A 15,897-nucleotide genomic window follows, 5' to 3' on the forward strand; every position below is an offset into this window, starting at 1 on the left:
CGAAACATCCTTCGTCACTTATAGTTGAACTCGCCACATATCGGCTGTGAGTCGTATGTTGTATCGACGTATGTATGATGCCCCTATGTTATTTCTGTCAATTCATCTTTCGAGTTCATATACATCTATCACTTGTATCGTATCATTCATGTATACTTACCTTTTACTTGCAAAAATAATGGCCTAATAGTTCCTTACAAATCAGTTTTCTTTGAAACTTGTCTGAAGTCGAATCAGATAGGTGGATAAATGGAAAAAATGAAAAACAAAATTAACTTTTTTGCTATTTTTTGTTGTGCAAAATCTCATCGAAAACATATTTAGTGCTTTACACAGAACTGTTCGGTTGATATTTTCCTCTATTGCTTTATTTATTAAGTACGGGTTTGGTTAGTTTCCAATACACTCATCCAATATGTCATATAGCACCTTATTTCATAGCTAGTGTAGGAAAACAAGATTGCCACAAACACTGTTAGAGCACATTTTAATCATTTTGCAAAATGGAACCGATTCCAATATTAAACTTTGTAAACTGTCGAGGAAAAATTACTTTAAACAACAACGTCAGATATAAATTAATACAGCTTCTTGAATATATCCCCATTATTTATGTCTAGCTTCAATGTCTCGATTACTGGGATTTACTACAAGAGCTGCTGTCTTCTCAGGCCTTAGAAACATATTTAAAACCCATTAAATATCAAATCAATAGCCATATTTTCACTTTTATGTCCTCATACTCACACAGTAATATATACATATTTCCATTAATCAAAACGTAGTTGTCATTTTAAAATCGTTGCAATGGGTGAAATATAACTAATGTTCGAGCTAGTCACGTTATTCATTCAGTTTTAGGCCCGAAATAATTCGTGATTCTTAACGAATTAGCAATAATAAGGTTTTCCTCTCAGGTTTAAATTAAATGGCTTTATTAATCATAGATGACATAGTTATGACAACTATCTTGTATCGACTGATTGGTATCCCTTTTGTCGTCCAATATCTTTACGATATCAATCATAATTCCAGTGTACAAACCTACAAATACAAAATAACTTCACCTGAAATTGTCCTACTTATTTTTGGAAACTATTTAATACAATTCAATTACAAAACCTGCTACTAGACAGGGAAACACATATCTTAAAATTGGGTAAAAGTTGTACATCCGCATTTCATATACGTTGTACCTGTGACTTGCCATAAACGCTATACATGCGCACTGCCAGCTTTTACTGAAACACTTAAACCTCCCGGGACAAGGAAGGAGTTCCCAGCGACATGGCTCAGGTTGAACTACCCATGCCGGTAATCTATTTTTACTCTGAACTGTATGATGTTCAAAGTACTGATACAATAAATTAAATGCTGGATGCTATTCTCTTGGCTAACAAATGGCAATGCGCAAACTTTGCAATGCTGATTGTATGTCGCATGAATGTGTCAATCGAAGAAAATATGTACTGATAAGTACGTCCTTCGGCAAAATTTTGGTAATGTACAAAACAGTGCTTCTATTAGACAAACACTGATCGAATTAAGCTTTCCTTTTTGTACACGCATATCCGATTGGAAACATGCATGCATGAAGAAGGGTAGCAGTTTGATGTACTGCTGGTAGAAAATTATATCAGGTGCAAACACAAGCAAAGCGGTGACAGATTTGTAAATGTAGGCATGATTCCTTATGTCGAATTATGTATTCCAATCAGTCGTTCAGCATGGGCGAGTATCTCTTCAATTTTTCAACATTTGATAATTGACTATTATCCTGTCGAAGAAAGCATTATAATACAATTTTCGCCCAAGTACATTTTATGAATATTAGAAACAGCAAATCTATCCATCTATCTGCGTATTATAATATATGTTATTGATTGACAGAGCATGCATTTAGCCTATTCTTTTCATATCCAATATAAATTAGATAATGAACGCTCATATAATAGTACTGATGTGTGTCAGGATAAATGTTTTTATTCATTTAAATACAATTGGGGGGTTATATTCGAATTTACATTCGGTGTAAATAATGGCGTCTTTTATCATATCTCTTTTGTTACATACAATCTGGAACTATGTAAATCAGTGATAGCAATCATTAGTATTGAAAAAGCTGGCACGTCACATGATGTTTTAAAAAATACTGATACAAAACCTTTTGCACCTTGATATTATTTAACAGTGATGTATACACATTCTGCTTTATGGACTTGTAACTCAAACGAAATTGTTACCATTCATCGTTAGAATGGCCATGTGTAAATGCAGGTACAATTTAGACGCATTTTTATCTCAAGTTTATATGTATATACTTTCAAAGATTAATTCATAATTATGTGTGAAACCGTATATTGTTTAGTCCTGATGGTAGAGCAGTCATTCCAGCCACAGTTCCAGACACGATAACCTCATGGGTGGCAAGTGCTTTTGCCGTCCATCCAGAATCTGGATTTGGAGTAGCGGAAGAGACAGCATCGGTATGTTAATCATACTTTCTAATTATCCTAAACTGTGCTTCGCGTTTCCAAGAACACATGCTTAATGGAAGCTATAAAGGTGGAATGTTCACGTCTATGACCACAATCCTTTTCCTCCGTTATTAATTTTATTGAAACTATTTACTCTTGATTTATCGAAATCATTCAAGCAGGAACTATAACTTTATTTAACAGATTTATACTCTAAGTGGAAATGAAGAATCCAATTTATGTTTTTAATAGCTTTTTCTTCTTCTATGAAGCAACCTCCAACATGATGTTTGAATGTAATATAACCATTTAAATGCTTGATATATCCTGTAATTCAAAAACATAAATTTTGCCATTCGTCATCTTCACAGTTCAACCTCTTCTTCTTCTTCTTCTTCTCTTCTTCTTCTTTTTGTTGTTGTTGTTGTTGTTATTATTATTATTATTATTACAGTTGGAGACATTTATACCCTTCTTCGTCAGCTTGCAACTACCATATTCCGTCGTCAGAGGAGAAAAGATCGTTTTGCAAGCAAATATTTTCAGTTATCTCAGCATGGATGTATACGTATGTTATACGTTTACTTTTACATTTGATAGTATACCACGTGTTTTCAAATTGCAATAAAAACACATACATGCATGCATACATGCATACATGCATACATACCCTGCTTAAGTATTTACCTCATATACAGGTACATATGTAATTACGTAACGCGAGGACGTTACGTAATTGGTAATATCAAAGAGTCTAACTATCAGTACAGTACCAAATATGACTGGAGTTAAAGGTCATAATTCTAGAAATGATTTTAATGCATATGCAGATATTTGGTTTAAATGACACTTTTATTATCTGAAGAGATTGGATTCAAGTACTTTCTCAAGGACATTCAGTCAGGCGACTTTGGCTATCTGGACGGGTATCGAACCCGCAACCCTTGACATTGTAATATTGGTCTACCATCTCAGTTACCAAGGCGCCTTGAGAAAATGTCATTTTGAGAAAATTTGTTTATCTACTAGAAAATGACACCCTTTCAACTGTGAAACTCGTATGCGTCAGATTAAAAACTTGCTTGGAAGGTACAAAGGATATTAAAATGCTAATCCACTTGAATCTGTGCCTTGTTATATCCACGCAATTAAATACGATACTCATTGCCATTTTAGTCTGCATTAGAAGGTTTATATGATACTCGTAACTAATACTTTAGGCTGTATCAGATGATTGTTGTGATACTGATAACTAGAACTCTATGCTGTATCATATAATATATACTATTAAGAAAGATTAGTGAAGTGTTACTTTAATTGTGAGCAGTATAACAGATATAAAGTTGATGACGTAAGTGACCAAACTGAGCTCTTATATAGTGCATGTTCATTTTCTCTACCAGGCTTTAGTTACTCTACCAGCATCAGACGACTACAAGAACGTGATGATATTTCCGTGGGGTCGTGGGGAATATTCATATAAAGTATCCAGATATGTTTATGTAAGTATTTCAAACTACTTTGTTCAGTTTACTATTATGTCTACATTTGAGATAATTACCGACAGTAGTAAAGAGTTAAGAAAATATTCATGCGCAAAAGTCTAATCAAACACGATTGTCTTTCATTTCTTACCATTCACTGTGCCACTTTACGATATATATTGCATTTTAAATGTATAATCCTAAATGTACAGGTCAAACATTTCAATATAAACTAGACAAAGCTATGTGCGAATATTAATTCTTATGTGAATTTTTTTATTCATCTATTTCACCGAGATATCTTAATTGCAAACTATTCTACTCCTTTCTTTTTCTTTCTTTATAAATCTTCACACTTGACTGCTTTTATATGAAAACATTAGAAATTACTTTAAATGCCTTATTAATATGTTCTCTTGGGTCTTTTGTTTCCTTTTGATATTAGTGTTGCAGGTGTTGTCAATTACTTCCAACTTTGTATGGTTGGTAGCAATTGTAAGGGACAGGCAGATGGACAGAAATTCAGACAGGCGGACAGACCGATTGAATGTATCGCAATATCCCCGTTCCTAAAGTGGGTTGATAACACATCGACATGAACTAACATGCGAAATGTCATACGCAAATAATTCTGTTAAAGTAATGGAAAATCTTCCAATGGCTTAGACATGTAGATACATCGTCACTGCATCGAAAACTGGTCATTTATAAAATGAACATTTTCCGTTTAGATCAAAGCAGGGGAGGCTGTTCCAGTGTATTTCCCGATTGTTCCCCAGAAACTTGGTAGCATTGATATCGAAGTAAGCGCCAGATCTCTATATGCAGCTGACGCTGTGAGGAGACAGCTTTTAGTGGAGGTAAATTTGAATCACACAGGCATTTACTCAGTCATTCAGCTTGAGAAAGAAAATCACCGCTCCAATTTATTTTTTGCAGCTTAAGCAGGTCTTTTTGCTACTAAACTAGTGCCATTTTACAAATTGACACAAAAAAACCTTCCGTGATTATAATATAAACAAGACAATGAAAAATTAACTGACCAGTTAGAAAACGAGTAAGCAAATTTAGAAAAGAAATGTTTAATTAGAACCCTAAAGTACACATAGAATGACAATGAAAGTTTAAATTCAAAACCTTTTCTGCGTTAAAATTAAGCATTATGAAACGTCTTAAAGTATAAGTGGGCTTTTCATTTGATACTCACATATTATTTTCCTGACAGAAAATTAATTCACCTGAATAAGTTCTTCTGACATATTCAACACCGTTTTGAGACAAAAAGTTAAACAACTTTATTTCTTTGCATCTGTGTTCAACGAGTTATGAATTTATCCAGAAATCTAACCTATGTATCGAGGAGATATCACATGCTAACACCATTTCCTAGAAGATAATTTGGACAAGTATTTATACGGTTTGATTGCATATTCTTTTGCTCTAATTGTTGCTTATTTTTAAATCTTATCAGCCTGAGGGAATATCGGTTGAAAACAACACACCAGTTTTAGTTGATCTGAAGAATGGTGGCAATTTCATGTCTACTGTTGCTATTTCCTTCCCTAACATAACAGTACCAGGCTCAAAAAGAATACAAGCACGGATTATTGGTAGGTTGTCGTCAATAATTTTTAGGTTTAGTAACGTACATATATTTTTCACTTAATATTAAATCTTAAGCATTGATATATGAATGTCACTTTGACAGACGTCGACCGAAAAAATTCAAAATAGTTTTATAATGTTCAGATATCAACATACCATCGTAAAATCTGAGGTTGTATGCATTCAAGCGAGGCCAATTTACTAGTTTAACTGTTACAGTGATTGTAAAAGTTATACACATGCTGTCTCCAGGGATTAGGATGATTTGGAGATCATGTTCATCTTAGTATGCACATTATGCGATGTACTCTTTCTGAACTTCTGCCATCACTTGAACTTTGACTATCAAATAATATAGACGGATATGAATTTTGTTGCATCCTATTTCATTTATGGGCATTGCTTTTACTTCCGCAGCAATGTACACTGCATAGATCAGAGAGTGGAAACAGAATGTACTTAAGAAGCACAATTTATATTACAGGAGATCTGATGGGACCCAGCATAAATGGCCTGGACAGTTTGATTAAGATGCCCTACGGATGTGGTGAACAGAACATGTTGAACTTTGCACCAAACATATTTGTTACCAAGTACTTAGAAGTTACCAATAATCTGTCTCCAGATATCAAAGAAAAGTCGAAGGATTACATGATTAAAGGTAAGTGTGATACATATGTATTTTTAATGTCAAACATGCGCGTCTTAACATACTATTTCTGTACTTCTGCAATCACTTGAACTTTGACGATCAAATAATATAGAGAGACGTGAATTTCGTTGCGTCCTATTTCATTTATATTTATAAGAGATATGTTCCATCTAAAGAGTAATTGTTTAAAATGAGCGAATAAATAGTTGTCGGTTATGTGCAAGACTACTATGACACTCAACGACGCATTTTCCTGTCCATAATATGTGACTGTTTCAATTCTTCACTTACGCATGTTGCGGTGGTCAATACCGTAATCATCAACTCACTTGTTTATGTACACATGTTATAGTAGACAAGAAAAAAATCATTCTGCAAGTTTATTACCTAATTAGACACATTGATACAGTATATTTTTTTTAAATAAATGGAGTTCTACCAAGAAATATTTTAAGATTTAGTGTTAAGAATAAGGGCAGTTCAGTCTTGTAACATTGGCCATGGTGGCCAATCTACATGCAACATTTATGAAACTTATATGCGTGTTTTCTGACACAGGAAAAGAGTTAAACACAATTCTTTTTTTTAAGTTCACATTATTTCAAAAGATATTTTGCTGTGCGTGGAAACATTTTCAACGGTGCGATGAAGTAATGAAGGTGTATCGGAGAAGTTTAACGAAGGTCTAGTATGGTTAGGTTATGTGTGGAGGGCAGTTCAACTAAAAAGAAGGTGTAGTCACCCCATTACAGCTTGTTGGCGAAGAGATAATAATAGTATCTCAATGAATCAGATTGATGCTGGACGTATTTTAATTATTTATATGACTCGATCGTCTAAACAAATAGCCATATTAATGTAGTGATTCTTTCCGTGTATACGCCCTTCCATTTGTCTCTTGTTAATTGTGCTTACCATAGATAGATGTACATCAGGGAGTCCCATTTTCAGTAGATATATAAATATAGGAAAATAAGACACTTCATGGTAATGCCTAGCGGTCCATTTACAAGCATATTCAGTACTTTGTTGAGGGTTTAATATTATTCGACACCACATATTCAAAACGTAAAGACTTAAACTTTGTTGTTTGGTTATGTTTGTAACGGTTCAATCAGTCCAAGATAAGGATCTCACCACATAGAAAGAGTAAGAGTCGGAATGGACTTTCAGTTATTCATAATCGACAAAAGGTCGGTGACTTGCGTCGTTGCTGCAAATTAGTGTTTTGAAAAGGAAAATTTACATACTATGATTTAATAAATTCTGCCGTTGTGGGATTCGATTCTACGAGTCAAAAGAAATCGGAACCAAGTGTTTCTTCTCAATAATTTCTAGCATTCCATATTCCTTTGACTAATGGTATACGTCTACGTTTCAGGCTACCAGCGTGAACTGACCTATCAGCATACAGACGGCTCGTTCAGTGCTTTTGGTAACAGTGATCCCTCAGGAAGTACATGGTATGTATTCCCCACACTGTCCATATGTGGAAGCAAATGATTATAATTACATAATCCTCGTGGTAACATATATCATTCGTTATTGGTTGTTAATAATATGAAATAATCATTGACGTATCAAAGTTTATGTTTGTTGGATATATAAACTAGAACCGGCTTGTTTTAAACGCGGTTTGAGCTTGTCTGCAAAATTGTTTCATCTTCTACTTATGTCATAAATTGTGTCACATGATATACGTTAAAGCATACTAGTGATTTGTAAACTAGTATTACGTAATATATTTAGATTGTTATCACCATGTAGCTAAATAGTTGGATTCTAGAAGGTGAGTAATTTATAAGGTGTCCAGTGTACCTAAGTATTTACAAACCGGAATCTGAGACACCATAGTATGGAATAACTAGTAGAAATTCAATTTACGGCTGTAAAATCCACGATTACTTTCGACAGTTTTGAAGACGTTGCAAGGCACGAAATTTGAAATATTATATATAATCAGACATATTTAAAAAAAATATTCTGTTATAAATGGGGATAACACTCATGTGTACGAGAACTTCATGTTATGTTACCCTTGTATCATGAACTTTACTGGTTACACTCACGCCGTGCCGGTAAACTCAGTTTGCGTCAATGAAATTACCATTAATGTCTTCTGATACTCGTATAAATGGCTGTTTTGTTTTCTACTTAGCGAAGTCATACAGATATAAATAATAATGATATCCATTCTATCAGGCTGACAGCTTTTGTACTGAAGTCCTTCGTTCAAGCCAGACCGTACATATACGTTGACAATGATGTCATCAATAAGGCAGTTGACTGGTTACTGAAACAACAGAACAAAAACGGGACATTTAATGAACCTGGACAGGTCCTTCATAAAGAAATGCAGGTACTAAATGTAGCATATTAAATACTCCAATGTATTATGTAATATGCTATACTATAATCTGCATACACGAGAAGCTCTACTTTAACGTAGGGACCGCAACGTTTTAAAAAACTTACCAATACAGGATCATGTGTGTGTGTGTGTGTGTGTGTTTAGGAGTTCGTTGTTTTGATGTGTCTTATTGTGCGTGTGTGTGTTTAATTGTACAGCAACACCTTAAAGGCTATATCTAGCCGTGTTAAACGGAGTAAAGCGCCTTGCGTAACTACAAACCACAGTAGCCAATTAGTAATGTATCGGATGGTGAATATAGAGCCCTAACCATTCCAGTCATTTTATGAACGTCTTGACAACTTAGCCACAGCAATAAAAACACTTCCAGAGACATATATTCTAACTACAATTGTTTATTTACAATAAACAGGAAACTGAACGTATGCTTGTTTTTCCATTATGTTATAATTAAAATATTTGTATTACCAATATTAATTTGAACTTGTTAACTTATTAAGCGAAGCCATATAAAACCAAAGAAGCATGTTGTCAAGAGGTGCATACGAAATTCTCAAAAATTGGCAGACACGTACAGCAGATCTGTTGCTAAACCTTGATATGATTCAGGAATCCGGGTATTTGCCAGACAGGACTAGGATTTTCATTTTTTGCGCACGTCAATCTTATACTCGTTTTGTACAGAATACACAGGAATTCCATTTCAAACATTTATTTAATCTGTTAATGAATATGAAAAAGTTTTGAAAATTGTGTCGTCATCGTTATATAAATGTATCTAATTGCAGGGTAGATAATATTCTTCTATTTTCTTAGGGAGGATCAACTGCAGGAGCAAGGTCGTTAACCTCGTTCGTTCTTGCTGCGCTTCTGGAGACATCGAAGGTACCTGGTGTAAGTATATGTATATTGCTCATATTATTAAATGACCGAGCATGTAGGTTGAAAAACTTTATGTCAGTACCATGCAGGTGACTCACTCAGCTCGGTTATTTTTGGCCGAGGTATCTGGGAAGTTTCTATTGCAATCACATGAAACTAATTTTATCCAATATTTATTTTTGACAGGAACATTCCATTTCATTTTAACTTTATCTCTTCTTCATTGCAATAATTCTTTATTAGTGCTTTCCATGAAGTTACACGTTACAAATAAACCTTTTGTGATATTATTGTCTTTTATAAATTCAAAACTTACTAAATATTTCATTTGGTTTTGATTTTCAGATGGAGGACAAGATACGAATGGCAATTAAATCGTCTGTTTCCCTTTTGGAACAAGATATAAACGACATGACAGATGTATATGAACTTGCCATCGCTAGTTACGTGTTGATGTTGGCAAACAGTCCTCAGGCACCGGTCGTATTGGCTAAATTAAAAGCACTGGCTAAGAAAGAAGGTAAAGTCCATGCATTATGAACATTAAATGTACAAAATAGAGACTTGCATGTACAGTTAAACATGTAATTCTCATCGCGTTTCTTGATGCAAACGATACACGGTTTACTTTCAAAATACATGTATTATCTGTCCAAGTAGGAAAAAGAAAAAGCAAAACACTTTTCCTTTTACGGTTGTGATATCAAACCATGATGGCTTAATGTTTAAAACATATTTTGATTTGTTTATGATATTCTAGTGGCCAGATACCTGTATTTCAAGAATACAACGTTGCACGTGAAATGATAAATGCCTGTCTTTACAAAGTTACCAACATTACATTTTGAATTAATTCCCCAACTCCTTTGTACTGAACGGCCTAAATGAAATTAATCATTAAAGATATAGTTGGTGTTGGTATTTTCATATTCCTATTTTAGCGGCTGCATCATTCTTATTGTAATTTTATGTTTTATTTTCAAATACAGATGGTCAGATGTACTGGGTGAAGAAAGAGGATTCAACAACTGAACTTGTTCTAGAGTATCCGATGAAGAAAGAAAAAGCCATTAATATTGAAACTACGGCATACGCCCTGATGTCACTGACTCTTGCAAACGATGTCGACAATGGACTTCTCGTCCTAAAATGGTTGACGCGCCAGAGAAATCCGAATGGCGGGTTCTCCTCAACTCAGGTTATGATCCTTTCAATATCAAACTGATTCTTCATAATTATTTAAATTAGCGCTTACATGTTTACACAGCATCTTGAAATACTCGTTGACTCAACAAAGAATCCATTAGAAGAGCATTAATTTATGCGGATCTAAAAATTAAATGTGAAATTAGAAATCTTCTCATTCAACAAGGCTGAGGAATAGAAAATGCAGTAACTTCTGTTTTATTTATTTCATGGAGAAACACGCAAGGCTATGGATGTAAGGTCCAGCTTAAGGAGTTAGGTGGAGGAACAAGCCAATTAATAGTCATTTCGATGTCGTTTTGAATTATGTAAAGACAGATAGACATATCTAGGTAGGTAGGTTGGTTGCTAGGCAAGCAGTCACAGAGAGTATTTGGGTCGTCTTCTTCATGTATCCTTTCCTAACAGTATGAACTGTGCGACAATTGTGTTCATTGTTTCATACAGTAATCGATATGTACCCACATCCATTACTGTTAGTTACTTAAGAACTTTTATTATATTTTTTATTATCTAAGCTATCAATAGTCTGTAATTGTATATACACCTGATAATCATATTTTCTCTATTTATTCCAAAAGGATACCGTGGTAGCCCTGCAGGCCCTGGCAGAGATTGCAGCTTTAGTGTATTCCAAAGATTTCAACCTCTCAATACAGCTGAGTGGCCCCCCAGGTTCTGGATTCATCGAAAATGCAACAGTGAACCCAGTCAATGCTTTGGTTCTACAGTCCTTTGATGTAATTACTGCTACTGCTACTGCTACAACTCCTGCTCTGCTACTACATACATACATACATGCATGCATACATACATACATGCATGCATGCATGCATGCATACACACACACATATACACGCACGCACGCACGTACGTACGTACGCACGCACGAAACGCACACACAGACATACATCATGCATACATACATACATACATACATACATACATACATACATACATGCATACATACATACATACATACATTCATTTTTGCAATTGAAAGGTCTGTATCAGGAAAAGCAAATAAACCAAACTGTGCCGAAAGGATGCATTTCCATTTTACATGCTCTGCCAGGACTAATAATGCATTTCTAATTATTTTCATCAAAAAGAGCACTCCGTTTTTTTTGAAAATTTAAAGCAAGCAGTGATGACGAATTCATACCACAAATTCTTATTATCTTTGATGTATCTCAGAGTAATTATACCATATTTATAACGCTCAAAGATTACATGTAGCCGATAGGAAAGGACCGTTTAAACAACTTAATTGACATGGCATAGAAGACTCACCATCATTGTGTTGTATGGGTTTATCGTCGTATCTTGCATCAAAATTCGTCTAAGTTTTAATTATGGATTCAATCAAAGCATGTTATTTGCGTCGCCTATAGTTGCTAGGATATCAAGATTCAGTATAGGCCAATCTGAAATCCTGTTTGGCAATTGTGAATGCGTCATGGTAATGTTTGATCTTACAGTGAAAATGACATTGTGAACAATGATTCTTACTACTTGTATTAATTATTTCACCAACTACTGGCATGGGATACATCTGCTCTTTTAGTTTGCTTTTCTTGTCGTATTAATTTAAATTTTAATGATCCTTTTTCAAAGGATCCTAACGAAATTTAGGAATGACTAAGGAAATGATTTGTATCAACTACATCCTTCTTGCAACAATATACATTCGAATAGTCTACTAAATATTGCATACTTTACAGGTTGAATGTTGTTACGAGTCTATGCTCTTAAAATAAGTAACATAAAAGAGTAAAAAGCAGCAAACTTTGTAAAATCCAACAAATATTGTTTCCCTAGAATGCAAAGTGAAAATGCGAAAAGAAATTACGATAATGAGAATTAAATCCCCAAACAATCATAGCATTACAGACACAAGTCCTAATCACTAAGTATTCTGTATAAACTTTAGTGGAAATCCAGATTAAGCCCAACGCTGATGGTGGCGATGTGCCTGTTGCGGCCCGTATTGTGTTGTTGTACCAACTGTCTTCTGTGAAAAAAACAGTAATATAATTTTAGGTTTGAATTGACTCTAAATCCTAGTGACAGTCTCTGTCAAAGAATAATAGTTTTTAATGAGCAGTTGTATTTATAGAGAAAATATGCTTGGGCTGAACAATGTAAACACATACATTCTAGCTCAAATGAACTACTGACCACACCAATAATACAATTTAATTCTGCTAGATCTTAAAGCACGGACGAATAAGCTTTCCAGTAATAAGATTATATAATCCTCAACTTGACCTCAGGTCACAATTAAAGTTTTCTAAAGAAGACAACATTAATTGAAAATAATTTTCTAGAAAGTTATTAATGTGTACAAAATGAAAAGTAAAATAAAACGTTAGCTATAATTAGCAGTCTATTACTAAAATTGTAATACAAAATGTGTAATAAACAACGGGTAGACCTGGCAATTCATGTGGAATTTCCAAAGTACAAGGTATATACTGATACAAACTTATTTACTTAAAAAATCAGTAACTCAGTCCAGGTAGAAAATGAACTCACTTTTTGACAAGGTCAAGTCCAACATATACTGTAACATTAGAACAGCATGAAATGAAATAAAAACAATAAACAAAGTAAATTAAAAAATATACAAAGCAATGTCAGTATCAATTACTGTATTTCGCACTGTGAGTAAGCCTTGTGATAATCTTGACTATATTTGAATGCTTAGTTTTGTATCAGTGCGTATGCGTATACGTGCGCGCGCGCGTGTGTGTGTGTTTGTGTGTGTGTGTGTGTGTGTGTGTGTGTGTGTGTTTGTGAGATTCGGATTTGTAACCGGGATTTGAAACGTTTGCAGTGAGATCGCTAAGATGCCTGCAACGTGACAGTCTATAAGTATGTCTAGCACTGGGGCATCATGCCACATACGTTTATGATCATGTCCAACCCAGTCACATTATCCTGACACTAGGCCGACCAATCTTACACTAATGTCTTAATGTTGAATGCCAAGCGAGACAACTGTTAGAATCATGTTTGAAAGTCTTTGGTATGACTCGGACAGGGTCAGAACCTGCGAGCTCGAGCATCCAAGGCGGACGCTCTAATCACTTAGGCCACCGGAGTGGTTTAGATTTGTATCATTTATTAATCTTTGTAAGGTCTAGCCGAGAATAACATACCATATCTCATATTGTATGAGGTTACTCTATTCTACACAATTTCTTTCTCTTTTCTCAGATTCCAAACAATATCACAGAGGTGAAGATTTCAGCGTCAGGACGAGGATTAGGACTAGTGGAGGTCAGTGTAGATGAAACACAATACATATTCTTCTTTTTAAACTTAATCTTTTATGGCCCATTCCTTGTCTATCTGTTATGACCGTAGGCAAACTCAAAGGCCTACATTTCTCGGGACAAATATTCCTTGGAAAAGAATGGAGAAAACGCCATATCAAAATATGCCATAATTAATGGAAATGGCAATTACAAGAGCACTATTACACTCAGGTTGCAATACGCATCATCTAAGGCAAACTATTGGTATCTCATTTGCCATGCGTGAGCATCGGTCTGGACGATATAACGTTTTTCACAACAATTGCAAGTTTACACAGACTGACAGCAATATTAGTGTCAATATTTCAACGGAAAACAGACAAGTTCCAACTTAAAGATGTTGACATAACTGGAAAAATACATGTTACTATTACTATAAACGGGACACAAATTAATTTGTTGTAATGTCATTACTTTACAATAATCAAACTATGGCACTTGTCTCTTCCCGAAAGAATGGAAAGAACAGCGAAGACATTTAGTAACGATACAAAGAAAGTAACGAAACTTTTGTAAAATAATATCAATACTTTTAGACATAATTCTCACAACGTTCTCAAAACTCAATAATTCTTTAAACTTTGGTACTTTTAGTATAGCACAGATGGTTGTGGTAAGTAGTAAAATCAGTCAAACAGATGATGACATGTATCACCCATATAGTTTTGCATGCGAAGTTCGCACAATCTTTCATGTCCAAGCGAATTTTTCCATCTTCATGTTTCTATAGGTAAATAGTGATTACATGTTCGAAATTGTACTGTATTTGTCTTATATTCTGATAAGACTTTTCACAGATAATGTACCAATTTTAATTCCTTTATAGTGATGGATGATTTCCATGTATGCACACAATGATCACGCGGTTCTTGCATAAAGATTGCATTTAATAAGGATATATTCGGAATAATTTTGTAAAACAAGTGAAATTTAATCCCAGTTTCCGATTATATATTATTAATAATGTCTTTCGTTTTACATATGCTTCGTCAATTATTATAATCCTGTCCAGACCATTATTATAATCATGTCCAGGTTATTACCTTAATCCTGTCCAGACCATAATTATAATCCTGTACTGACCATTATTATAATCATATCCAGACAATTATTATAATCATGTCCAGATTTTTATTATTTTCTTTTCTATGCCATTAGTATGATCCTACCCTGGTCATTATTATGATCCTGCCCAGGTTATTATTATGATCCTTCCCAGGTCATTGTTATAATTCTGCCCTGGTCATTATTATAATCCTGCCCAGGTCATTATTATGTTCCTGCCCAGGTCATTTTTATGATCCTGCATCAATTTTATATATTCGATGTAGGATAGGATATCTTCGTTTGCTTACCATTGATGAGATTTACCCAATAGCAAACCGTTTTTCTTCTTATTTGTAGAGGAATTATAGCAAGCTTACTATAAAGCATACACATGGGAGTGAAAATTGTATAGTTGTATGTTGAATAATGTCTAAATGAACCCGCTCCATTATATCTAATGTTCAAAACCTCTTATCTCAGCTATGATTGTAAGAATTGGAACAATTGTCACATCAAAACGTTAAATCCGACACTCGACCTTCACACTACGATATATTATTTCATTCATAAGAAGGCAAACATTATAAAATGATTAAGCCAATAAAAAATGAAATGTTTGAATATGCCCATGTACATTTAACTGATACAGACATAGAACATTATTCATCTAGCCAAAAACAAGAGGCAATTGCACTAATCGGTTGCAGATTATACGGCTGTAATAAGTGTAGAAATTCGTGTTATTTAATAGTGGCAGGATCAGAGCTGATTCGTTTACAGAGTAGATCTTAATTGTTTAGCTATGAATTCTGCAATGGAAGGGCGATTCCTTATTGCTTTTGATAGGGAT

The 15,897-nt window shown here is 34.3% G+C and overlaps 1 protein-coding gene across 7 annotated transcripts in view; it reads left to right on the forward strand.

The window, feature by feature from the left end:
- The window catches only part of LOC149796714 (CD109 antigen-like), a 58,928-nt gene that overhangs the window by 38,155 nt on the left and 4,876 nt on the right, over positions 1-15,897 (forward strand). For all 7 annotated transcript variants that reach the window (XR_016421728.1, XM_089961345.1, XM_089961349.1 and 4 more), the window contains exons 20-32: positions 2,369-2,486; positions 2,932-3,045; positions 3,881-3,979; positions 4,693-4,821; positions 5,433-5,571; positions 6,051-6,227; positions 7,600-7,681; positions 8,421-8,577; positions 9,406-9,483; positions 9,817-9,991; positions 10,461-10,669; positions 11,259-11,417; positions 13,900-13,962. Coding sequence is in view for 6 of the 7 variants with exons in the window: in XM_089961345.1 (XP_089817471.1) it covers positions 2,369-2,486; positions 2,932-3,045; positions 3,881-3,979; positions 4,693-4,821; positions 5,433-5,571; positions 6,051-6,227; positions 7,600-7,681; positions 8,421-8,577; positions 9,406-9,483; positions 9,817-9,991; positions 10,461-10,669; positions 11,259-11,417; positions 13,900-13,962 (1,699 nt within the window). In the remaining variant the exon portion in view is untranslated. The remainder of the gene's footprint in view (positions 1-2,368; positions 2,487-2,931; positions 3,046-3,880; positions 3,980-4,692; positions 4,822-5,432; positions 5,572-6,050; positions 6,228-7,599; positions 7,682-8,420; positions 8,578-9,405; positions 9,484-9,816; positions 9,992-10,460; positions 10,670-11,258; positions 11,418-13,899; positions 13,963-15,897) is intronic.

This window comes from Sinohyriopsis cumingii, chromosome 6 (assembly GCF_028554795.1).
Source record: "Sinohyriopsis cumingii isolate HCF-2022 chromosome 6, ASM2855479v2, whole genome shotgun sequence".
NCBI classification, from domain to species: Eukaryota; Metazoa; Mollusca; class Bivalvia; order Unionida; family Unionidae; genus Sinohyriopsis; species Sinohyriopsis cumingii.